Consider the following 27,034-nt stretch of genomic DNA (forward strand, 5'->3'; position numbering starts at 1 on the left):
GGACGCAGGAGAGGAGAAAGAGGTTGAGGAGTAGACTACATGGGAGGCAAGTTTGACTTGTGTATGCTTATTTTGACTTTTATTTTCAGTTCAGGTTTTCTTTAAAGTAAAGGGGCCCATACACTGGTCAATTTCAGCCATCCATTAATTCTATAGAATCGATTGATTGGCGGTCGTTTTTTGATCAATTTGATCTGACAGGATGGAAATCTGGGCAGAACATCGATGGCCCATAGAGTTGCTTTGAATCTAACGATACAATAATGCATTTAGATCGATTTCCAATAGATTTCCAATAGCTTTCATTCTGAAATCTATTGGAAATGTGTTCCTAGTGTGTGTTCAGAGGTTCCTGTTAGATTTGACTTGACAGGCATCTGACACATCTATCTGATGGTCGAATCTGCTGCAAATCTATAAGTGTATGTCCACCTATAGTCTGAAGCAGATATAAAAAAAAAAAAATCATACTCACCTAAGGAAGGGGAAGACTCCGGGTCCTATAGAGCTTTGCCATTCTCCTCATGGTGCCTGCGTTCCAGCGCTGGCTCCCACATTAGCAGTCTCTGACTGATGGGTCAGAGACTGCTCACTTCTGCCGCTGTGAGCGGCTTTGGCAACCTTTGGGAGTGCATGCCTCAGTACTGCGCATGCGCGAGAGAGTAGAATTCACCTCTACGCTACACAAGCAATTTCTGTGTAGGTGTTTATGTTGGTATAAATCAATGTATTCCAACAGTGTATAGCCGAGCGGCATGTACTGTTTAATGGTGGCGGTGAAGCTAGATAAAGAAATGCTTGATACTCGCCATGTAATACATTCATGTTTGCTTATCTGGGAATCTGCAGGTCAGCATCTTAGTGCTGGCAGGGAACGGGCAGCACCAACTGCTCTCATCTATAAACACACCCACTAACAACGTGATGCACAATGGGAAATTCTGGTTGGCAAAAGCCATTATCTCCCATAATGCAACAAACTTCGCAGACAGAAAACAGTTAGGGCCAGGACACAGTGGGAGGGGTTTCACCACAATATCACCCACAGTCCCTGATGATCTATTTGAGAAAAGGGTAAAGATCTCTGCTGGGAAAGGAGGTATCAGCTACTGATTGGGATGAAGTTCCTCTATAAGTGCTTTATGTCACTAGATTTGCAGTAAAAAAAAAAAACAAAAAAAAACATCTAACTGCTTTAAGAAACCGAGACCGAAGCATTCCTTAAGGTGCCCATACACTGGTCAGATTGGCAGCAGATAGATAAGAAATGCATCTGATGATCTATCTGATGCGTTTTTAGAACATTTTTTACCAGGATAGAATTCCAATAGATTTCAGTTTGAAATCTATTGAAATTCGATCTGATGGCATTTTTTTGCCATCAGATTTCCATTAAGGCCAATGCAAACTGATAAGCAATCTCATCAGATCGACCTAAATTTTCCACTCTGCCAGTTCGATGGAAATCCATCGAAATCGATCGAAATAGGCCATCGATCGGTCGATTGGCCAACCCATTTGCAATCGATCGTTCGATCGGGATCGATCGGACAGAAAAATCGGCTGAGTGTATGGACCCCTTTACAGAAAAAGCAAAGTTTTGGGGGTTTTTTTGGTTTTTTTAGGCTAGTTAATAGTTTACAGCCCAATTTCACCCCCACCTCCCCCACACCCCTGGCGAGCTGCAGGACATCTGCAGTACTTTGTCTCACAGACCGGCGTTCTTACAAAGACTCCACTTGTTCCCGGCAGCTTGTGTCTGAGCAAGCTGAAAGTACAAGTCCAAATGTGCTCCCGAGTTCTGCAATGCAGCAGCCTGTGCAGTCACACCACCTCCGCCAGGAATGTGGCTGATTCATGCACAAAGTAAATGGAGAGGAGATTAAACAAGGGTGTTCTCCCCACTACAGGATATTCCCAGAAACCTCTGCTCTTCCTTCAGTCTGCACAGGCTCACACAGAGCGCACAGGGTGACATGCACATTGCTAATGAGCTCAGGCAAGCAGGAGATCTGCACACAACTCCCCACAGGAGTCACTGGATCAAAGCAATCAGTCTTCAAAAATGCCCCAGCTGTACAAGGTTACGGGAAGGAAAGGTACACAGGTAGCTGAAATTAGGGAATACAAATAGGGCTGGAACCCACAGGAGCGCTTTTGGCAGCGTTTCGGCAGCACTGCGATACGCTAGCAGTTTGCCAAAACGCTGGGCTAATGTTAATGGATGGGGCAACTTCCACAGGAGCGTTTGCGTTTCCCAGAACAGCAAACGCAGGACATGCAGCATTTTGGGAGCGTTAGCGCTTCAATGTAAAGTATTGAAACGCTAGCGGAAACGCTCAGCAAAACCTAAACTGAGCGGTTTTGCTAGCGTTTTGCGGTTCAGCACACTGTAACAAAATTAAAAATAAATCACAGGACCAATCAGGATAAAAACGCAAAACGCTACGCACCCGCTGGGCAAAAAAATACAATGTTGCAAAACACGACCAAAAACGCGCATGAATCCGCTAGCAAACCGCTCAGACAAAACGCTAGCGGTTGCGTTTTGCGTTTGCTGATTTCAGTGGGTTCCAGGCCATAAGGGGGATATGTTGAGGGTTACAAAGAGTAGTGTAAGCAGCTTTATTGTTGCCTAAAATTCCCATTGCAGGACTCCAGCAGTAATGCCTGTTTGGGAGTAGACCTGAACTCAGAACTTCCTCTCTGCTCTAAAAGACTAAAAGATAAGCAACAGCATAATAACCTTTACAGATAAACATGTCTTTGTTGCAGCTGATACAAATCCTGCAATAAATCTGCAGGGTGTCTACTTTCTACTTTCTTGAAAGCAGACATAGGGGGTTAACATCCTGTGTTTACAAATTAGCTGCTCTGCTGAGGCAGTCAGCTGACACAGCTGAGAGATCAAATAAGCATTGTGATTAGTCACAGATGAGGGGAAATTAGTCAGGCTAAACTCTCTAAATATATACAGGGTGCATTTCTCTATGTTTCTTTCTGTCCTGTGCAAAAGTTCAGGTCCAGTTTAAGGTGCCCATGCAGGACATCGACCGAGACACAGATCTCTCTGATCGAATCTGATTGGAGAAAGATCTGTTGCCTGCCCATACACAGCATCGATTTCAGCATGGAATCTAACAGGAATCTGTCCAGCGACACCTCCTCCCAAAGGTATGTATTTTTCTGCCTGAAAGAGGGAATATGTATTCGAGTGACTCAAGTTGGGACTGAGTTGGATTATAGGGTAATCCTCACTGATAAAGAATTACAGCCATAAAACACTTTCCTGAGTGCAGGGGACAGATGAAAACAGGTCAATAGTTCAAATATTCTAGCTTCTGGGACACTGAAAGACTGTGTCAGCATACAACACTGAACATTCTTCTCTTAAGGCTTCTACACATGCTCAACCAATCCGCCAGATTGTTGCCAGATTTTAGTCTGCTGGATGACAATCAGGCAAGTGTACGCATGGCAAATAACTAGACGAGCGACTAATTACAGGCCATTTTGCTCGAACCATCTGGCAAACCAACGCCCACGACTGTTAGGCCAATATCGTGCAGTTGGCCATGTGTGAACAACATAGTTTGAACGACTTCAATGTGTGTACATAGCTTAAGTTTCTACACAGAAAAAAACTAATTTAAAAAAAAAAAAATTATGAGTAGGAGGAGAGATACAATTGCTTATCTCATCAATTTATTTTCGCCTCGGGTTTCCTTTAAGTAGGATTTTACCAAGCAAGACTAAGATAATAAGAGTTCAAAAAAAGTTTTTCAGCGTTCCACTCCTGTTCACGTACGGCGCATCAAAGATGCAGAAAAAGCGCATAAACAACATTTAAATGTTTCATGGAAAATGTTCCGCAGAGAGTCATTCCTCTTTTCCTCTGCAAATTATTAAATAGGAACTAAAGTGTTTTCAAGAAGCCACAGGTATGGCTCTGACTGATGCAGAGGCAGCTCTACGCAGCGCACTGACCGTTAATAGCTGCATTCTCGGTAAAAGCCTTGCTCCAGCTAATGCTACCTAATGACTTCCTGGCTACCCCAGCAATGGAGCTGCAGGAACATTGCTGTTTATCGAGGTGCGCTATGAATAAGCAGAATGCTGGAGAGTAAATGGTTCCAACACAAAATACATCTATGGCAAGAGGCCTGCATTATATAGAACTAGAAGAGGATATCCATATTGCTCTCCTACAGAATCAATGCAAGCGATCGATAGGCAGTCACTAAGCTTGACTTTCAAGCAGCCATAGTGATTTCCCCTGACTTGTACTGAAATGGACAATGTGGATTATATTACCCCATACAATAATCTGCAGGGAGTAGATGCTGTTCTTTCAAAAGCCCCAGTCACTGTTTTTCAAGGCCATCAATGTAATATGATTCTATTTACAGTAAAACCCCCGTTATCCAGAACTTGAAGGTGGCCATACACTGGTCGATTTGCCATCAGATTTGACCAAAAAGGTAGATCCCTCTCTGATTGAATCTGATCAGAGAGGGATCGTATGGCCACCTTACTGCAAACAGATTGTGAATCGATTTCAGCCTGAAACCGATCACAATCTGTGGAGCGCCCACTGCTGCCCCCCCCCCTCCCCCCTGCATACAACATTACCTGTTCCGGCCGGCGCGAGTCCCCAGCTGTCTTCTTCTCCGCCTGGTCCCGGCATCTTCTCCGCATCGGCTCCCGGCTGGCATCTTCTCCCATCGGCATCCGCGTATAACTTTGTCACTGCAGTGACAGCGGAAGTTCAAATAGAGCGCCCTCTATTTGTACTTCCGCTGTCACTGCAGTGACACAGGAAGTTATACACGGATGCCGTGATGCGGAAGGTGATGGGAGAAGATGCCAGCCGGGAGGTGACAGCGGTGACTCGCGCCGGCGGAGCAGGTAATGTATCTCCACTGTATTGCGTCGGTCGTCGGGCATTCGAACGCCGCTATCGACGCACTCCCGACCCGAGAAAAATCTTCCACATGGATGGATCGACGGGAACGATGGATTTTGGACGGAAATCCATCGTTCTGTCAGCGGTGTGCGCGGTGATTTCACGGCCGTTTCGGTCACTGTGATCGAAACGGACGTATTTTGGAGGGAAAATCTTTAGGTGTATGGGCCCCTTAAGCCTCATACACATGCTCAACAAAAGTCTTTTAAATGCACAATTATCAAACAACTTTTGTTGTTGAAACAAACCAAAAAAAGTTTGCTAATGTTCAAACAACTGATAAGACGCAGCTCAAGTCAATCCAACTTTTGGATTGACTTGAGCTGCGTCTTATTAGTTGTTTGACTTTAGGTGCATCTTATCAGTTATTTGAACATTAGCAAACAACGATTTTGGTTTGTTTCAACAGCAAAAGTTGTTTGATAATTGTGCATTTAATACTGGGTACACACAATACGTTTTTCCACTCGATAGATGGATCTGATAGATAATTCCCATTCCTTTCCGATCGATTCTGCGCTCGATTTCTCATACAAGTAAATGGAAAAAGTTCAGAAAAACGAGCAGAAGGTAGACTCGAGCGCAGAATAAAGTGGAAAAATAATCAGGTGGAAAATCGAGCGGAAAAACATATCGTGTCTACCCAGCATAAAAGACTTCTGTTGAGCGTGTGTATGAGGCTTTAGTTAACCAGAAAGAAAATTCTGCCCTTGCAGAGTTCAGAAATCTATTTTTACACTTTTTATACAGTAATGAACTTTGTTACGTTAAGTTGAGTCTGACCTTTGTCCTGATTTGTTTTTAACGGACTTACGAGCCCAAATCCATAAAAAAAGGTCTGTACCTGTATGACGTTTGAAGGCACGGAGGACGTCAATCAGTGCAGCTCCGCCGGGTCCCCGCTGCTTGTGTCTACCCCCCCCCCTCCCCCGGTCGGGCTCTCCTGACTCCTCAAATATGGCCGCCGGAGGAGACCGCGGCTGCGCAGTCCGCACCGACACGGGTGCGGCTGCGCAGCTCTAGGGCCTCCCTCCCCGAGGCCCTAGAGCTCTGAACACACCACAATGCTCACCTTAGGTTAGGTGGTTTTGCCTCGGATCAAGTAGACATGGAGCATCCACAAACAAATTGATTTTGTACGTCAACCCCTTTGAATCTGCTGCTCCCAGCATGCCCAACTGATCAACGTTTAGTTGATTCTGGGTAGTTTTTTCATTGAAAGGGTGGTCAAGCATGAAGGGAGATCAATTTTGAGTGGGTGAAAAGAGAACCATCAGGGGATCATTGACTCCATAAGCATTACCTTACAAAACTATCACTTTGAGCTAGTATTGTAAATGAGATTTCTGCTGAAACCTAATTGAGATTGAATGGACAAGGTGGCAGAATCGACAGGAGATCTTGGTAGCGCTTCCAAATGCAGGCTGCACCCAAGTTGACCAGCTACATGTGCAGAGCCCACACACTGGCAGATTACACAACTTGCATTCAAAACAAATGCAGCAAATGAAGGACGTTGGCTTCCAAAAACAGTTTGCGTGCAGATTGTTCAGTACTTTATTCTTGCACGGCGATGACGTGCCCTCACGGCAGAGACCTAACCACTAGCTGAACCTAACCACTAGCTAGGCTGCAGGGGGCAGATAGAAGCCCCAGGTAAGTGGCAGTTTTTGTTCTTAAAAAGCTGAACAGAACCCCTTTAAACATAGAATGAACCTGAGGCTGCTAGCCATATTATATTATTCAAGGTGTGTATTTAAGTCCTGGGGGGGCGGGGGGGCGACTGTTGATTTCATTTCAGTGGCAGCACTGAATCTTTTCCTGAAAAGGTTGCAGAATAGTTTACTATAACCCAATTGTTTCTTGAGTGAGAGATCGTTTACCATACTGAGAAGTCATAATGACACCAGGGCTGTGGAGTCGGTACAAAAATCATCCAACTCCTCAGTTTATGAAACCTCCGACTCCAACGCCACTTACCCAAAATTGCTCCAACTTGACACCTCAACTCCGACTCCTTAGTCTAATACTTACCAGGGCTGTGGATTTGGTACAAAAATCAACCGACTGACTCCCGACTCAAACTCCTCAGTTTATGAAACCGACTTCAGGTACCCAAAATGGCTCTGACTCCTTGACTCTGACTCCAACTCCACAGCCCTGAATGACACTCCATGCACGGAATTTGTATGCATTCCCTACACTTGCATGGGCTCTCTCCAGGCACTGTGGTTAAAGCGGACTTAAACTTGCACAGCAGACAAGTAAAACACATAGGCCAGAGACACTGCAGAGAGCTTTTTGATCCATCCGCGCTGAATTTACGTTTTGTTTTAAAGTGTTCCCATTGACTTGGATGAAAATAGTGGTAAAAATCAAAGATTTGTGATTTTTTTTAAACAATGTTTTATTCTAAAGGTTTTTATGCTGTTGCTCATCCTTTAAAGTAGAGAGGAAGTTCTTAGTTTAGGTTTGTTTAACTGGTAGGTTTATCGGCTTCCCTTCAGATATGGGATGTGGCAGTAGGATGTGTTATCCGCTCCCCCCCAACAGATTATAGTTCTAATATGTCAGGTACACATGGTAAGATTTTCAGTACGATTTTGCGACCCGATCGCTTTTTCCACACGATTCTGCGCTCTATTCTCTTGTCTTCATTTGTTTTCCTTATCTTTTCCATTCACCGTTATGAGAATTCGAGCACGGAAACGATTGGGAGCAATATCGGACATGTGGATTTAATCAATCGGATCCATCTATCGCACAGAAAACCGTACCGTGTATTAGGCATTAGGACTACAATAGTTTACAGAGTTCATCCCAATATGGACACCAATTGCTTCACCTGCTGAGGTGCTTTTGAGTCCTACTGAGAAAAGAGCCATTAATATGTCAGTTCACAAGCAAGTTCACAAGCAAATTCAATGATCCAGTCTGCTCAAATAATGAATTCATTGTACTTCTCACACCAGGCCATCTTAGTGGTCTCATAACGTTCTGAATTTCCCAAACAGCTGAAAACTGATCGGAAATCAGATCGGACTTGTCGGTAATAATGGATTCGAACCTTCTGACGGGAAATTGCATGATGTGTACCAGGCCAACACATTTTACAATAGTGCAATATACAGATTTACATAGATCTGTACATCAGTTCTGAAAGAGGGACAAATAAAGACGAAAGAGGGATAAATGGTATTTGGTTCCCAAAGAGCGAATGTGCCCAAAAGAGACAGTTGGGAACTATACTACGTAGCACTGTACAATGAATGGAGGATGCCTACAAGTTGAGTTCAGCCTATAACACAACAGCAAAACCAGAGCTGTCCAATCAAGTGCTCATTTATAGTATCCAATCATGTGAAAGATTTTAGGCGCTCATCATTTGACGCTTTACTGTATATGACCATATCTTCACTTGATAACTTTTCCCTGTAACCCTTGCCTGTGCTGGGACAGATGAGCAAGGCTTAAAGTGGATCAGAGATAAACTTTTACTCATTGCATAATTGTGTTCCTTTCATATAGTTTATTCCTCAAGCCAAATACTTTTTTTGTTTTGTTATAATACTCTAATTCCCTATAAACTAAACAAGCCTCGCCCACAGCTTTTCACAGTGCCTTGGCATTTTCAAACAGTAGCAAGGGCTTATGGGAGCTCTGTCTGGGCAGGAGGAGGGGGAGGTGTTACTAGCCAGAGATTTCAGAGGCAGAGGGAGGAGGAGAGGGGAGGGGACTGAATTTACACACAGGAAAGCGGATAGCATCTCCAGCCCTCAGCCTGAGACAATGTGACAAACAGAACATGGCTGCCCTCATTGTATCACAGGAATAAATAATCATAAACTGTTGTAGCTGTTTGCAGATAGACATATGCTGTGTAAACTTTAAGCTTAAGCTATAAAACAAAGAAATAACCCTTTGAACTTTCCTGCAGTAAAACCTTATCTAAAGTTGTCTCTCACTGTTTCTTAGCTGTTTAAAGGGGTTTCTGTGGGGAAACCTAAGGATAAAAACCACCACTTACCTGGGGCTTCTATCTGCCCCATGTAACAGTAATGTCCCACGCCGTCGTCCTCCGATCCGCTGGCCCCGGTCTAGCAAGTCACGCCGTCCAACTATGGCTGCGCGGCCGTGGCCTGCTTGCTCCCACCAACATCATCGGAAGCTTACTGCACAGGCGCAGTACAAGAAAACTTCTTACTGCGCCTGCGAAGTAAGCTTCAGAGGACGCGAACGACAGCGCGCATTATTCGGCTATGCCAGACGAATAATGCCCGGTGCCGGCGGTGGGGGAACAGCGGATCGGAGGAAGACGGCATGGGACATTACTGCTACATGGGGCAGATAGAAGCCCCAGATAAGTGGCGGTTTTTATCCTTAGGTTCCCCCACAGAACCCCTTTAAGTGCTTCAGAAAACAGGACTGTATTCGACCCAGTGGGTGGGTATTCCACCCACTGGGTCGAATACAGTCCTCAGAGAAGCTCTTTTGCATAGATGCATAGATAACAGAAGTTTTTTTTTTTAACTCTTCCTGTACTGGAAAACAACATGTGACTCTTTTCTACTAATGTTCTATTTATTAGCTGTACTACACATACAATTCACTGTCATAAGTTTATATTTACTATAGACTGATGTACACAGGGTCTTTACCACACTATGCTATACTTTAAAAAGTGACAAAAACAACTGCAGCCAACTCAGCTCAATCACTGATGAAAGCAGAGAATAAACGCCAACAAAATCAATTTGGTTTCAACGTAAACAAGATATTTCAGCACTACAGGAATCAAATACTCAGTGCAGCTAAACCCCTATCAGAGTTCCCCGTTATCTTTAAAACATTCTGCTGTAAAAAGTTCTGCAGTTTCACTCAAACGTTAACGCCAAGAAAAACAATAACAGAAGCATGCTGTAAATGACAGATGCTGCCGGCCAATGCGGGTCAGATGTGAGTGATGCCCTGCATCTCATACCAGCAGGCAGTGCATGCATCCCTGTGTGTTTGTGCGCTGTCATGCAGCCTGATACAGCAGTACCATACTATCCGCAGCACATTCCTGCCGTCCCAGCATCAGCATAACAAAAAGTGAAGGTCGCCGGTGGCCCCACGCAGGCTAGGCACTGACCTGATTGTTCCAGGCACAGTAGAGATTGCAGAGCAGGTTCCAGTTGGGGCTGAGCATACAGTCAAGGATCCCGAACTGGGCCATGCTAGCTTAGTGCGCAGTTTGCATCTCTGACTCAGCCAGCTTGTAGCATATTCGATGACAGCAGAGCGATGCAGTGTGCAGCAAGGAGACCTTCCTCTCCAACTGACTCCGACCTCTCAGCTCGCACTGAGCAGCAGCACTCACACCCCCCTGTACCAATCAGGGAGGCTTCAGCTTTTCAAAAGCTCTGCTCTGGTCCATAGGAGGGGAACTCTGAGCTCTGACGGGATGCTGAGCTGCTGCAGTCTGAAAATGAACCCACACAAAATCTATGGCAACCTGAGAGGCTCCTCAGCTGTGGAAGTGCAGCTTATCCAGCCTCATCTTCTAGCAAGTGTGTAGGTGGGAATGCACTAATCTAGAGAGCTCCACATAGGATCACACAACATAGTGTCCAGAACAAGTAAAAAAAAAATTAAAAAAAAAATTTGGTTTATTTAGCACTTGGCATATTTGTGTATTCGGATGCAGCACAGGATGGACATGCTTAGCAATGAGAGGGATAAGCATAGATCTGTGAAGGTAGAATGATACGGTTAAACGACATCCGACTTGAGCTATATGGAGGCTACCACTTTAATTTCCTTTTAAAGGGAACCTAAACAGAGGGATATGGATGTTTCCCTTTAAACAATACCAGTTTGCTTGGCAGTCCTGCTGTTCTCTTTGGCTGCAGTATTGGCTGAATCACACACCTGAAACAAGCATGCAGCTAATCCAGCCTGATTCAGTCAGAGCACCTGATCTGCATGCTTGTTGAGGGGCTGTGGCTTAAAGGGGAACTGAAGAGAGAGGTATATGGAGGCTGTCATGTTTATTTCCTTTTAATCAATACCAGTTGCCTGGCAGCCCTGCTGGTCTATTTCTCTGCAGTAGTATCTGATTAAAACCAGAAACAAGCATGCAGCTAGTCTTGTCAGATCAGACTTATAAGTCTGAACCACTGAAACACCTGATCTGCTGCATGCTTGTTCAGGGGTTATGGCTAATAGTATTAGAGGCAGAGGATCAGCAGGGCTGCCAGGCAACTGGTATTGCTTAAAAGGAAATAAACATGACAGCCTCCATATACCTCTCTCTTCAGTTCCCCTTTAAAGTATGAGGCCTGGAACCCACTAGAGCGTTTAGGGAGCGCTTTCAATTGCTAGCAATTTCCCTAAACGCTCTGCCAATGTAAATGGATGGGACCGATTCCACAGGACATGCAGCATTTTGGGAGTGTTTCCATTCTAATGAATTGTATAGGAGCAGGTAAATCGCTCCCAAAATCGCTTGCAAAACGCTATCACAAATCACTAGCGATAGCGCTTTTTAGTGGGTTCCAGGCCTTAAGCCCCGTCTACACGAAGCGATCCGGCGGCTCGATTAGCCGCCGGATCGCCTCTGCCGCGTTCCCGCTCGCCCGCGCGTGCGTCGTATTCGATCCCCCCTCGTTCCCGTGCAGCGCCGCTTATCTTCCGCTCGATTCCCTGCCATTGTCCCCTCGCGGGGAACGAGCAGGGAATCGGCGGTGGCAAGATCCAACCTGTCAGATCTTATCAATCGAGCCGCATCAGCGACTCGATTGATAAGTCACATCACTCCGTGTAGACGGGGCTTTAGAGACACAGGATCAGCCAGAGAGTCAGGCAACTGGTATTATTTTAATCTCCTTAGAGGTAATCCCGAGTCAGACTCAGGCTGGAAATCCGCAGCTCAGAGCAGTAACCCCGAGCTGGATGCATGGGAGGTGTGTAATGTGCAGGGCTGCCACAGATCTATCTAGTAGTATGATTTTAAGAGTCTAAAAGCATGTGAAACCAATGCACAGCTTTCAGAGCCTCAAATCTGGAAATAATCAGAACGCTAGGGAGTTAAAAGGAACAAAATCCATATCCTTGTCAGTTTAGGTTCCCTTTAAGAAATACCAGTTGCCTGGCTGTCCTGCTGATCCTCTGCCTCTAATACTTTAAACCATAGACCCCGAACAAGCATGCAGCAGATTAGGAGTTTCTGACGAGATTAGCTGCATGCTTGTTTTTGGTGTTATTCAGATACTTCTGCAGCCAAATAGACCAGCAGGGCTGCCAGGCAACTGGTATTGTTTAAAAGGAAATAAACATGGCAGCCTTCATATCACTCTCACCTTGGGTTCACTGTAAGGCCGTTTGTGGGCTCTGCGGTTCTTACAGGGAAACTTAAGCCGGGGGGGGGGGAATTTCAGATTTACTTACCAGCTACCCACACTCGCCACAGCTTAGTATCCTTTTCGGCCACTGCACCGCATACGTCCTCTTTTGCGCTCCTGTGGTAGGGAGCCTCAGGTGCAGACGCAGTATGAGGAAACCTCTGGTGCGCCTGCACAGGATGCTTCACAGCAATGGGAGTGCGAACAAGGACGCGCAGTGCAGTAGCCAGCGACAGAGGCAGTTGCCGAAAACAAACAAGCTGCGGAGGGGGACACGATGTTTGTTTAGTACCGGCGCGGCACAGAACAACTGCAGGGGGCCGGTGGAAGCCCCAGATAATAAAAACTGCTTTTTCACCCCAGGCTTAAATTTCCCTTTAGCTTTTCCTGTTCTGGGAACAATATTGGACTTACATCTGTGCTAATAATGTTTTAATTCTTAGCTGTACTACACATACAATTTATTATAAGTATTTTCACTTCAGATTCCCTTTAAAGACTGGGTGCCACAGCTCCAAGGTCAATATACTTTCACTTACTGGTTTTTAACATTTAATACAGAATTCATAGTATGTATATAGCGTGGGGTATAGAACTACATTATTAGCTAGGCCTATTTTTAACATTGAGTCTGAAGCAACCAGAAACCACATATCCGGCATAAGTCGATCCTGTTGGTGCCGGATAACAGAAGCTCTACACTATAGGTGGACGAATGGATGAAATCCAGGGAAGCATGCTTGATGAATAAAGAGTTTCTATTCAGTGTCAGACAGGACTTGCTCTGGCATGTGCTGCTACTGATGATTGCCAAAATTAATCCAACCAAGCAGATTGTATTTTCCTCAGACAGCTGTCATTCATTGGAAGTAGCAGCCTCAGTTTGGGAAATGGTTCGGCGTCCAAGCTATGAGCGGAAGCCACCCTGGCCTGAACAATTGGGGAAATCACAACCAAGGGCTGGAAATACTATGACCATACTGTGCAGAGTCCTCTGATTTCCAAGAACAGCCAAAAGCATATTGTGTGCGCTTCTGAGTGTGCTGTGAATATTAGCCTGTTCGCTCCACTGGGACTTCTGCAAACAGTAATATTTACTCTGCTAATTGTCAGATATGCCAATGCTGTATAACGGCCTTTTTCAACTAAACCTGAATCCGGGTGGAATATGCAGCATTACACCGTATTCGAGAGGGGTTGGGAAACACTGCCTAGCTCTTCAATGGAGTGCCGTCCGGATGGTACTCTAATTAGATTTTTTGAGCCCACCACTGCTACATACTGGGCGGGTGAGAGTACGCTTCACGCATGCCCAGGAGAACAAAGCGATGAAGCATGGAAGAAAAAGCTCTCGTTGAATAGATTCAGAGGGACCCAGTACAGAAATAGTGGGCTCAAGGAGGATCAGGGAAGCCTCTAGGCCAGTGTTCCCCAACCCTTTCCTCAAGGCCCATCAACACTGCATATTTTATGGAAATCCACACGTAGTTAATCAGCTCTGCTGAGACACTAATCACCCTACCTGTGCATTTTTGTGGTTTCCTGCAAAACATTCACTGTTGGTGGGCCTTGAGGATAAGGTTGGGGAACTCTGCTCTAGACTATCCAGAAGCTTCCAACAACTCAGGTAAGTATCTAAAAAAAACTTTTAAATTCCCTTCAGTTATGCTGAGCCTGGCCACAGGAGCGCGATCCTGAGAGGTGTGGTGCGCATGTGCAGGAGCTCATGACCCAGCCGAGGGTCAGCTGCAGCCTGGAGGACAGCAGAACCTCAGTGATTGATCAGCTAGAAGTCTAGGGGCTGGAAGAAGCCCCAGGTAAGTAAAGTAACTTATTTTACATCACACATCCTTTAAAGAGGAACTCTTGTGAAAATAAAGTAATAAAAAAAAAAAGTGCTTCATTTTTACAATAATTATTTATAAATGATTTAGTCAGTGTTTGCCCATTGTAAAACCTTTTAAATCCCTGATTTACATTCTGACATTACATGGTGACATTTTTACTATTGGCAGGTGATGTAGCTGCTGCATGCTTTTTAAACAGTTGTAAACAGCTGTAAACAGCTATTTCCCACAATGCAACAAAGTTCACAGACAGGAAACTGCCAGGAGTACCACGGTCCTCAGAGTTTCTTGTGGGAGGGGTTTCACCACAATATCAGTCATACAGCATCCCCCGATTGTCTGTTTGTGAAAAGGAATAGATTTCTCGTGTAAAAAGGGGGCATCAGCTACTGATTGGGAAATAGTTCCATTCTTGGTCAGAGTTTCTCTTTAAGGTGCTATTTTTAGCTCGACTTTAAAATACTTGATTGTAGCATTGACCCTCTACCATGCATTATATACAATATATACATTCAGTCCCTACCCCACAATGTGTGTGTAAATCAGACGCTCAGACTTCAACTAGCTGCATGCTCTTTGTTGGTGTATGACTCAAACATGGCTGAAGCCACAGCAACCAGGCAAATGGAAGTTTTAGCATGTTCCCTTTTTACCTCAAGTAAATAAAGTGTAGAGAAAAAAAAAGATAGTCCGGCCCTTGATTTCCAGATGCAATAGACCAGGCAGCTCATAGGGCAGTATGTAGCACCTACTATCTAATGACTCCCAGAAAATCATACTTAGGTGAAGTTAGGCTGCTGAGGCTTAGGACTCTCACAGTGGTCTGTGAAATGCAATCTCCAGCCACTGATGTGTACAGTATTACATCATGGTTACTTGCTTCAACAAACACATATGTGAAGGAGAAGCAAACCTGATCCAAGCATATGGCCGGGAACAGCAACATATCACTCCATTCAACTTCTGACTTCATCTTCCATGCTTTCACTGTCTTACCGATGCAAGTACTATGCTCAGTAAGCTATTAAGAGTTCTTGATGTAAACTGTAGTCGTTAAAGAAATATTGTGAAAATTAATGATTTTCAAGGGTATAAGCACTGTAAAAGGTAGACATATCATTGGTCAATGACTGCCTGACCTGGCAAGCAACTGAAACCGCCCAATTGTGATTGGGAATTAGTGGTGGGTGAACCGCCTTGCCCCAAAATAGCCCGCTGGAAGCGGTTATGGGATCATTGCGTTTTTGAAAGTGGAGCTGTCAGCCATTCTATCTCAGAAAAAAAACACATATATAAGTAGATAAATACTTGCTCTACTTACATAACATATGTATTGCACTGTCCACGTTTTAATTTTAGTAATTCTTCTACAGTAAAAAAAAAAATCCTTAGCATTTCCCATTTTAAGTGTGGCTATTTTGAAGCCAATCCTGATGTCTTTTCCTCCCTTATGCTTCATACACACTTGAGATAAAAGTCTTTGGAAAATGCAAGATCACACACCAATTTTACCCCCTTCCATGTACTGCTTCTTCCATGTAGTATGAGAGCCATACTCTACACAGTCTATTCTATGGAGCTGCACTCCCCATCAGACAGAAATCTTTGCAAGATGCTGCACACACAGATGCTGTACAGACTCAAAAGATTATTATCTGCAAAAGATCTGTTCCTGCAAAAGATCCATTCCTGCAAAATGCATTCATAGTCTATGAGATCTGCAGATCCTCATACACACCTTGTTTAACTGACATTCATCTGCAGATCAGATCCACCAGGATGGATTTTCAGATCTGCAGATGATTGCCAGATATGCAGATGAAGTCTGTTAAACAAGGTGTGTATGAGGATCTGCAGATCTCATAGACTATGAATGCATTTTGCAGGAATGGATTTTTTTGCAGGAACAGATCCTTTGCAGATAATGCTCTTTTGAGTGTGTATGGGCATCTTTGTGTGCAGCATCTTGCAAAGATTTTATCTGATAGGGAGTGCAGCTCCATAGAATAGACTGTGTAGAGTATGGCTCTCATACTACATGGAAGGGGGTAAAATTGGTCTGTGATCTTGCATTTTCCAAAGACTTGTATCTCAAGTGTGTATGAAGCATTACTCTCCTCTGCCTGATTGTGTAGGCCAGCTTTTCTCAACCTTTCTACCCTGGAGGAACCCTGCAAATAACTTTTGGATCTCAAGGAACTCCTGCAAACAATTGTTTGATCTCGAGGAACCCCTGCATTTATTTTGCAGGAGGCATGGTCTTTAAAAGTATGTGTGGCTGTTTATTTCACTACCCCCATTACACTGCCGCTCATACTGTCTCCTGACCCCCCAATTTAGTGCTTCTTGTTACAGCACCACCTATTATAGTGTGCTCTATTATACTTCCCCCACGATGGAGGAAAATGCCAGGGTACCCCTGCAGAGTACACAAGGAACCCTGGTTGAGAAAGCCTGGTGTAGGCAGTGTTTGCCCTTCACTATAGAAAGTGCATTGTCTCAGCATGAGAAATATTGGCCGATCAGAGAGGAACAGAGGTGTGGGAGGGGAAACCAGGAGTAAAAGAGGCTTCAGCCAATCAGGCTGCATTAGTTAAGTCTGAGGGGAAATAGAGAAGCAAAAAATGACAACCCAGCATGTCCCGCAACTTCCTTTATGTGTGCCAAATAACAGCCAGGTAAACTGGGGAATGATCATTTATCAACAAGAAAACGAATAGTGATTTTTAACTTTTGCATTGCCTGGTTAGCATCCTTATTACTTGTTTACCAGATAAAAATAAATAATCGATTTTTGATTTTATGCCTGACAGTTAATGGAAAACAGAGAATTCCAATATCACAGTGGATATACAGGACACAGGAGAGGAGAAAAAGATTAATGGGTAGACTACATGGGAGGTAAGTATGATGGGTGTATGTTCATTTTGACTTAATTTTCACCTCAGGTTTGCTTCTCTTTGGGCCTAGCCGTCAGCTTTCTGCATTTCTGGAATTTCACAGCACGCAAAAGCTTAAACTGAGTTTATTTTTAACGGCGCATATTTTAAAGGCGCATGCAGAAACCCCCTAATGACAGCGCCAGGCTGCCAAAACTGGGGCTCTGCAAGATGTGCAAAACCTCAGAGCAATTCATGCTCAAGAAGAATGTACAAATAAGGATAGAAGGGAAGCAATCTTTACTTTTAATGACATGGTTAGTTTATTATTCTCAATTATATGCTGTGCATTCCAAACAGCTGTTGCATTTCTTCTTTTCCCTTAAGCGTAATGGGTTGAGGTTATAATCCCCAGTAACCACCTGTCAGCTGATAACATCTGTAGATAAAAGTTTACAATACACTACTATTGCTAAAAGGAAAGAAAACAAGGCAGTAACTGTAAGGAATCGGCCTGGGGGGTATGGGCACGCTACAGTGGTCGATCTACTCATACATTGCCTGATACATGGGCACCAAGGCTCACCATACATTATACAGTCTTGGCTGTACAGATTTGCCAGATCAATGTAGTATAATGCCTGGTAAACACTTTCCCTGCCAGATCAATGGGTCGAAACGATCTTTTCCGACAGGTCCAATCAGGTTTCCGATTTTTGTACCCGCTCTCTCCTCCCCGCTCCTGCGCAGTAGAGATTTTCTCATACTGCGCCTGCGCAGGACGCTCCCGGGAATGTGAGCGTAAAGAGGATGCGCGCGGCCAGGGCCAGTTGGCGATACCGAAACTGCACCGCTGTGGGGGACCGGAGGTTCGTTCCAAGACGCCACGGACACAGGGAGGCGGCAGGGGGCTGGCAGAAGCTCCAGGTAAGTGAAACTTTTTAAAACTTATTTCAGGTTCCCTTTAAACAAATAAAATCAAGCGCTCTGAAATTTTTGATAATATCACATCTTCTAAATTTAATAAAACAGTTTTCAATGAACAGAGCACTCCACACATCCCTTCCAATCAAGTGTTCTCTACACACGGTCGGCTTTAGACTCGTCCGCCCGCTATGCAGCCCCCCCTCCCCCCCCCCCCATCTGCATGGCTCTCCTACAGCTCTAACCTCGGCGGGCAGCATAATGAGCGCGGCACAGACACACAAGTTTGGGAAAGGAAAGAAGGAGCAGATGGCTAGAATAGTAATAAACTCAATAGATCTGGATTTTAGCATATTCCACCCTCCGCTGCCAAGAACATTTATTTGTGAACTGCTGTCAGAGGCTGAATGAACGCGCTCACAGAGGAGAGAAAGAAGTAGCCCAGCACCGCAGGGCCTGCAAACACCCTGCGGAGAGCACATTTCTTATAGCTCTGATCCTTAAACAATAACATGACATTCTGCGGGGGTCCGGGAGCGTCTGGGTCAGCTACAAGGTGCACAGGAGAGTCCATGCCAAACTCACAAAGACAGCAGTGTATTGTGGGTGATACAAACATACAGTCCAAACCTACTGCTAACCACTGGGTGTGATCCATAATTTGCTAAACACAGACAGTCCCCTACTTACAAATGACTCAAGTTAAGGTGGCCATACACTCGTTAGATTAGCAGCAGATAGATCATCAGATAGCTTTCTGATCTATCTGATGTGTTTAGGAAAATTTTTTACTAGGAACACATTTCCAATAGATTTCAGTTTGAAATCTATTGTAAATCGATCCGATGACATTCTTTTGCCATCAGATTTCCATTAGGGGCAATGCAAAATGATAAGCATTCTCAACAGATCGACCTAGATTTTCCGGCCTGCCAGATCGATTGAAATCGGGCGCAAATCGGTCGGTCAATCGATTTACAATCGACCAATCGATCGATTTTGATTGATCGATCGGCCAGAAATCGGCTGAGTGTATGGGCCCCTTTAGGCTAGGTTCCCACTTGTGCATTTTGTGTCAGATTTTTTTGTATCAGAAAATTTGCATTGATTTTGCAACTAATGGTAGTGAATGGAGCGGTTTCCAATCAATGCGAATTTTCCTTCGTGTGAAAAAATCTGAGGTCCTGCATCATTTTTTCGGATATCGTGTATGATTCGCTCTCAGTGCTTTGCATAGGCAACTCATTGCAATGCAAATTTTTGCGCTATTTATGCAAAAATTTGCATTAAAACTATGGTTACAGGAAGTGGTCAGCAGTCATTAATAAGCAGTTAGTAGGCAGATTGTTATATTTCGCGTATAAAAATTCGCATTAAAAAGCATACCAATTTACAAGCGAATTTTCACCAATCAGAATAATCGTATAAGAATTTTTGGATGTGAAAATTTCACGCTACAGTAAAGATGTAGCCTTACAACATTTCCGAGACACAACGTTGTCTTCATGTACAAATAATACAATACTGGATTTTTATTACATATTTTTCTTATTGAAGTGGACCTGAACTAAAGTACAGGACAGAAGGAAAACAGAGAAATGCACCCTGTGTGTATTTAGAGAGTTTAGCCCAGGCATTGGGAAACTTAGCCCTCCAGCTGTTGAGAAACTACAAGTCCCACAATGCATTGCAGGAGTCTGAAAGCCACAGTCATGACTCAAAGGCAAATGCATTGTGGGACTTGTAATTCCTTAACAGTTGGAGGGCCAAGTTTGCCCATGCCTGGTTTAGCCTGTCTAATTCCCCCTCATCTGTGACTAATCAGTCATTTGATCTCTTCACGTGTCAGCTCAGGAATCTCCTCTGCAGCAGCAGAGCTGCTAATTGGTAAACACAGGGTGTTCTGTATGTTTTTGGGACGTGGGAGGAAACTGGAGTGCCCGGAGAAAACCCACACAGATATGAGGAGACCCTACAAACCCCATACAAACTGGGCACCCAGCGCTGCAAGGCGAGAGTGCTAACCACTACATCACTGTGCAGTCCATAAAGCTCTACAATACTTTAGCACTGATAGATATTCAGATAATCCCCCACCACAACAAATTACAAAGGGGCTTACTGAACTACAGCAGACCAAGATCATAAGGTCGCGTGTGATGATGTCATTCATAAGGGACACTGCTCTGTAGATCCCAAACAAGCCTCTTCTTCAGAGTCTTCAGAGATCCAAACTGCAATTAAGCATTTCAATCTGCCATATTGGCTCTTCTAAAATTACCATCAGGTGTTCCAAGAAGCATCTCATCCTGGCTGTTAGTGATGGTCAATGAGATGCGAATAGTTGTTGCCAATTTTTACGATAATTCATATTTACGCTACTTGAAAATGGACCAAACAAATACTACTGCGGCATTTCATTGGTCCTTTCTCAAGCCACATAGATTTATGTAAAAAATTGCATTAAAGTGGACCTGAACTCTTGCACAGGACAGAAGGAAAACCTAGAGAAATGCACCCTGTATGTATTCAGAGAGTTTAGCCTGTCTAAGGGTGCGTACAGACATGCGACTATAGTCGTTTAAAACGATCGTTACCGACGGCATTGCCCGACGATCGTTCGTAAAAAGTGCACGAACGATCGTTAAAACGACCGACCAACGAGATATGTCGTTGGTAAAGAACGATCCATTCTGCCAGATCTTTTCCAACGACCATCGTTCAAAAAGTAATGTCTGTACAACGATCGGTCGTTGATCGTTCGTTCTCAAAGCTTTGCACATGCTCAAACAGTTCTTTTTGACACTTGTGTTTGAAATCAGTTTATAAATCATGTTGCGCACGCAACGCTCGTTCCAAGATCGTTCGTACACGAACGATGTTCAAAGTAGCCTTTCTTCAAACGATCATCGGACGATACCTCCTTTAACATCGTTCGTCGTTCAGAACGAACGATCGTTATCGTATGTCTGTACGTACCCTAAGCCCCCCTCATCTGTGATTAACAAGTTGTAATTTGATCCCTCACCTGTGTCAGCTGACGGCAAAGAGCGAATTGGTAAACACAGGATGTTAACGATAGGTCTGCTTCCATAAAAGCAGGAAGTAGACACACTGCAGATTTATTGCAGGATTTTTATCAGCTGTAAAATATTTTTCTTTATGCTTTAGGTCATTATGCTGCTGCTTATCTTTGAGAGTTTTAAGTAGAATAGAGTAAATGAAGTAGATAATAAATTCCCTCATTGCAATGATTGCTGAAAGCTCAGTTTGCTCAGATGCTGCAGATTTTTTTTTTGCATGATTTGTATCAGTTGTAATAAAGAAATGTTTTGCTTTAAAGGTTGTAGCCTCATTGTCACATGTAGCATCAACACACACACAAGTAGGGGGAAGAGGCTCACATCTGCACAGTGACATACTAAGTGACATTATGACTCAGCCTCATTCTTGGCATCACCCAAGGTGACCTCTTAGACGACAGTGTTCAAATAATTCCACCAATTCATTCTCCTGGGCAGCGGCTGCCATAGCAAACAGCTTTCCGTGCAGCAAACTGAGGAAAAGATGAGGAAACCTGCTGAGCTTCAAAAAAGTGGCAGCGCAGGACTCGTTTCCACTGTAGCGGTGCGGAATCGCCTGGATTCCACCGCTGAAGAAATCGCATGCGGCTGCGTTTCCCCATGCGGATTTACCCACGATTTTGCATGCGATTTCGCATGGCAAGGAGCCAGGCGAATTTAACCATGTCACTGCCTGTGTAAAGTTCCATTGCCTTTCATGCGAAATCGCGGGGAAATCCGCATGACAAAGCCGCATGCGATTTCCCTATTGAATGCATTAGCGGCGATTCGCCCGCATTCCTGCCGCACGCGAAATCTGACGACCCTGTCGTGCAGATTTTCCCCGCACCGAAAAACGCCGCCGCCGCCGCACACGTGGAAACAGCCCCATCCACTAACATTGAGTATGCGAATCCGCATGCAGTGCCCGCATGCGGATTCGCTATAGTGAAAACGAGCCCTCAAAGTCATCCTGTTGGATGTGATCAAATTATCACAGAAAACATTTTTACACACCTGCAGCTTCCTCCAGCCCCCTTCAGGCTATTCGGTCCCTCACACCCTCCTCCTTCCGCCTAGATTCTCCGGTAGATGCCCAGTTATTTTTGGCAGTCGGTGCAGGAGCAGTCCGGCCGAGCGCGCTCCCGCAACCATCGTACTAGGCGTGTGCGGCCGGGCCACAAGTGCAGTACGGCCAGATTTGCGGAGGTAACTGGGTATCTACTGGAGGAGGACCTGAGGTACTGATTGGCCTGAAGGGGGATTCAGTAAACCTTAGGCATGTATCATTTGCTTTTAAGTGATCTCTCTGTTCCTTGTACCTCTCTGTGTCAACTGTTACCCGGGACACCTCTGCAACCCCCCCCCCCCCCCCCCCCCCCCCCCCGGTAGCCTCAGTGCTCAGTGTCCCCTTCTGAGCAACCTCTGCCTCCACTGTCACCCTCAGCCTATCCACTCCCCCCTGGGCCGCCTCCTGTCCCCTAGTGATGATCGTCATGTGCTAATTTCGCTTACCCAAATTTCACTGTTTCAATTATATAAAGAAAAACAAACGTTTGCTTTCCTAAAACAGAAAGAATTTGCAATAATTCAGGTTGGAGTGAGCTTGAGATGTCTCCCAGAGCAACACTGCTGAATATATGCAAATTAACCATTGTACCCTTATATACAATTACAATTTTGAAATTGAATAGATTTCATGTAATCCACTTCCAGAGGGTCCCAGCGCTGGATCACAGGGTTGCTTTAAAATGTATATGCAGAACTCGCATGCCATTTTACAGAGTTTAAAAAACATTTTTATAACAGATTCTCAAAAATGACAAGGTCTTTTTGGAAAATGTTTTGACTTGTTCCCATTCGTAAGTCAGGGCTACCTGTACAGCCTTATTTCTATGACAAAAGAGACACGTTGGTTAATTGAACTGGGCTGCTTGAAGTCAGATGACCCCTTTTTTCCTTTAAAAACCAAGTTACTAGCAGAAAATGTTGACATGAGAAGTCACAAAAACAACGTTTGAGCCCTCGGATCACTAATACGGTTAGGAGGGGGAAAAAAATGAACACAATAACCGCTATAGACAGCAAAATAAAATAAACCCACTTGCATGTCATAATACTTCAATAAAAATACATTCCAAAGACACGGAAGACAGATTGTATCATGTGAATAGATCACAAGGACTGAGATACGGCTCCCGCGCTTGCGTCATCTAGATCCGCTCACTCACTAAGCCACGGAGCTCAGATTGAGGAACTTCCGAAACTGACAGAAGGGCATAATCAGAGCACTTGGTGGTTTTTGTAAAACCAGATGTTTCCTATCAAGGCTTACCACAATTTACATATTCTGGTTAGACCCTTAAACAGGAGCTCTGCATAAGAGAAGCACCAGGAACAGTGCTGCGTTTCAACATCTACACCTCTTTCCAGGAAAGGTATCCAAGCACATTGTAATGGCTCTTCTGCAGAGGTGACATCTGTCTGCATGGTAAGGGATAAGCTGCAAAACTGCATCACAAAGACCACAACACTGTATGCCCTAATATTGTTCAAACAAGACACAGAACATTTGTATTGCGCTTTTCTCCTGGCAGACTGAAAGCTCCAGAGCTGCAGCCACTAGGGCGCGCTCTATAGGCAGCAGTGTTAGGTGCTGGTTTACTGAACAGGAAGAGCTGAGATTTGAACCCTGGTCTCCTGTGTCCCCTAAAAAGTACTCTATCCAGCCACTGCACACAAGATTGGTCTATTGCTTTGCCAGTGGCATCACACCTTCACATAGAACATTTCTTGGTACTTATCCGTTAGCCGGGCGCATCCGGCAGGTGGCGCTAATTACTATTCCCCCTCAAGGCCGACATGGATAGTAGGGAAAGATGTAACTCTGGTGGAGTTTTGTCGCCACCTAGAGGATGCGCCCGGCTAACGGATAAGTACCCATTTCTTTATTCCCCACATCTGAATAAGGGCTGGTGCACACCAAGAGCGGTTTTGAGAGTTTTTAAAAAACGCTTGGCTAATGTACTGTATTTCAATGGGATGGTGCACACCAGAGCCATTTGTTTTTTCCTAAACGCAAACTCGAGTCCTGCAGCATTTTAGCTGGTTTCTGAGGGGATTCTGCCTCAATGTTCAGTGTAGGAAAGTGGAAAATCGCTCTGTAATGAGCTAGATCAGAGCGATTTTCCAAGCAGTTTCATTATAGTAGCTGTTCAGTTACCGCTCTACTGTAACTAAATATAAAACCGCTACACAGAAACGCTCCAAAAAAAAAAAAACTAGGCATGTTTAGAAAATCGCCTTGCACATGCCTAGAATCACTCTTAAAAACCGCTTCAAAAGATGTTAAGCGTTCCGCTAGCGGTTTTTAGTGTGCACTGGCCCGAAGTGTAACAGGTAGGAATTAGGGTGTGGCTGGCAGTTTTCTGAAGCTCTGTGTAGAATCTCTCACTGAGGGGTGATTATTCGTGCTGCACTTTGCCACAGTGAAGGGGTGATTACAACATCTCACTCTTGCTAGTAACACGACGACAATAAGCCATGATTTAATAAAGAAATATTAGTCCTTGAAAAAAAAATCTGTTGTGTCCAGCTATATTGCTGCCTTTCCAGTCTTGTTTTGGGTAAAGCTGCATTATTTCATTAATTACAGCTGTTTCTCTTACTAGCAAATCCCACCCATATCCAAGCAGCAAACCGCAACGTCACTGAACACTCGCCCAGAACAGGAAAGTGGAAGTGTCACCGACTAACATTTTGTGTTGGCACTTCTGCCCTGCCCCCTGAACCAATGAGAGGACAGGGAAGTAATCATGTGGGAGGGCCTGACACCATCAAAGCAAGAAGAAAGTGATAGGGAAAGAGTAGCTGCACAAACACCTCCTTCTGCACATCAATAAAACAGGAGGCGTGGCCTAGAAGGACTCAACTTGGCTAGGTAAGTATGCCTTTTTCAATAAACACTGCCCTCTAGAATTGGGGGGGGGTGAGCTGTAAAGCCCGCTAGATTCTCGGCTGATGTGATGTCTAAATCACGCACCAGAAACAAGTATGAACCGGCAAGGGGAAGGAAGGCACAGGACAGGACGGCGGCTGGGGGTTTGCAGAAGCCCCAGGTAAGTGAAATAGTTTGTTTTCAAATACTCTTCATTTCCACTTTAAATCTGCATCACCTGGCGTTACACAATATCAGCAGTCCTGCTTGCGGTAACAGCCAGTAGCCCTGGACTCAGCGTTTCTCATGTGATGTCGTGCTATTTGTGTGCTTCCCGATACGACTGGGAAATGTCTCATATTGTGGACTTTTCATGACACCGTTTCTCCTGTTAGTGATATTCAGGTCAGTTACAGCTCTAGGGAAGTCTGCGTGTTAAATATAGGGTTAGATTACCCAGACCGAGGATGTAAATATTCATTGCCAGCCAGTTCCCCCACACTCCTGTGTGCTTACCCTACAATTAGGCCGGGCTTACTTTACTAAACATTGGAATACAAACATGCGGAGTCATACCAATACTTAAGCAGAGGTGGTTTAAGGGTGCACACACACATCCAATTTTGGTTGGCCAGCTCTGGCCTCCTCCTGCATCACAGCGAGCTCCGGACTGCAGAAGAGGCCAGGATTTGTAGCGGTGTGTGACAGGGGAGCCTTCAATAATTCACACTGACAAGGGGGAAGGGGACACATCAGCCAGGGGTCCGTTGGTCTTTGCGATATACCTGTCGCTACTAACCAACACTCAACTGAACCCTTGCGACCGAGATATTGCATCATTCCCGATCGCGCCTTTTGACTGATCGGGTGGCCAGACAGATTCTTCTTTAAGCCGATAAAATCGGATCAAAAGGTCGAACTGCCTGCAAAATCAAGTGATTTATTATACATCTAGTGATTCTGATTCAATCGACAAAGCAATCAACTTTAATAGGCGATTAACTTCAGTATGGTTGACAAAGTTGACTGACTAGTGCCCCACGCACTACAAGCGATATACTATGGGATTTACCTTTACTAATCGATCTGACCAGTGTTGTCTTCCCATGCTCTGAATACAAAAATCAATTCAGTCGACTGAACAACATGTAGCCAATTTCTGTGACTGCGATTGACTGATATGTTGCATCCTTCTCGATAGACTAAGCTGGTCGATCCAACATATCAGCTACTTTTCATTGATTGGGCATACTGGAACACACTCTATTCTCTCTCAAGTCTATACAATGAACAGCAGCTTCACAGATTGTGATCAGTTTCATGCTGAAATCGATTCACAATCTGTTTGCAGTAAAGGCAGCCATACAATCCCTCTCTGATCAGATTCGATCAGAGAGGGATCTATCTGTTGGTCGATCTGATGGCAAATCGACCAGTGTATGGCCACCTTAAGTCTAGAAATTTAGGTCTGCTTCACTTCATAAAAGTAAAGGGGTTGACTTATACACAAGAGATACTTTGAGGAAAGAAAATGCCAAGAAAACACAGGTTTGAAAGTCCTGGCCACAAGAATTAACAAGGAAAGGGGCAGGAGGGAAATACTGGGCTGTATAAAAGGGAGTAAATAATTGCAGCACTTGGTAGCCGGGAGGAGGCATTGGCTGCACTTAAGGAACAGGAGGGGTTCATGGCTGCAATACTGTATGAAGAGCAGTCAATGGCCCATCCTGGGCCCAAAGCGCATCCATTAACCTTGCTGGGTAGACTTATACTTGAGTCAATAAAAAATTCCAGCTTAAAGGGAGCCTTAATGGAGATGGAGGAGATTAATGTTTCCTTTTAAACAATACCAGTTGCCTGGCAGTCCTGCTGATCTCTTTGGCTGCAGTAGTGGCTGAATCACACACCTAAAAAGCATGTAGCTAATCCAGTCTGACTTCAGTCAGAGCACCTGATCTGCATGCTTGTTGAGGGGCTGTGGCTAAATGTATTAGAGACACAGGATCAGAAGAAGAGTCAGGCAACTGGTATTAT

General features: G+C 44.6%; 1 protein-coding gene across 3 annotated transcripts in view; it reads right to left on the reverse strand.

Annotated features, from left to right (window-relative positions):
- Window positions 1–27,034, reverse strand: part of ARHGAP21 (Rho GTPase activating protein 21) — a 243,186-nt gene that overhangs the window by 173,148 nt on the left and 43,004 nt on the right. For 2 of the 3 annotated variants that reach the window (XM_068235616.1, XM_068235614.1), the window contains exon 1: window positions 10,101–10,202. The exons of the other annotated variant lie outside the window; for it this stretch is intronic. In XM_068235616.1, the coding sequence (XP_068091717.1) occupies window positions 10,101–10,184 (84 nt within the window). In that variant the 5' untranslated portion in view covers window positions 10,185–10,202. Of the gene's footprint in view, window positions 1–10,100; window positions 10,203–27,034 lie in introns of those variants that run through there. 3 annotated transcript variants of the gene reach the window in all.

The sequence above is a fragment of the Hyperolius riggenbachi genome, chromosome 5, assembly GCF_040937935.1.
Source record: "Hyperolius riggenbachi isolate aHypRig1 chromosome 5, aHypRig1.pri, whole genome shotgun sequence".
NCBI classification, from domain to species: Eukaryota; Metazoa; Chordata; class Amphibia; order Anura; family Hyperoliidae; genus Hyperolius; species Hyperolius riggenbachi.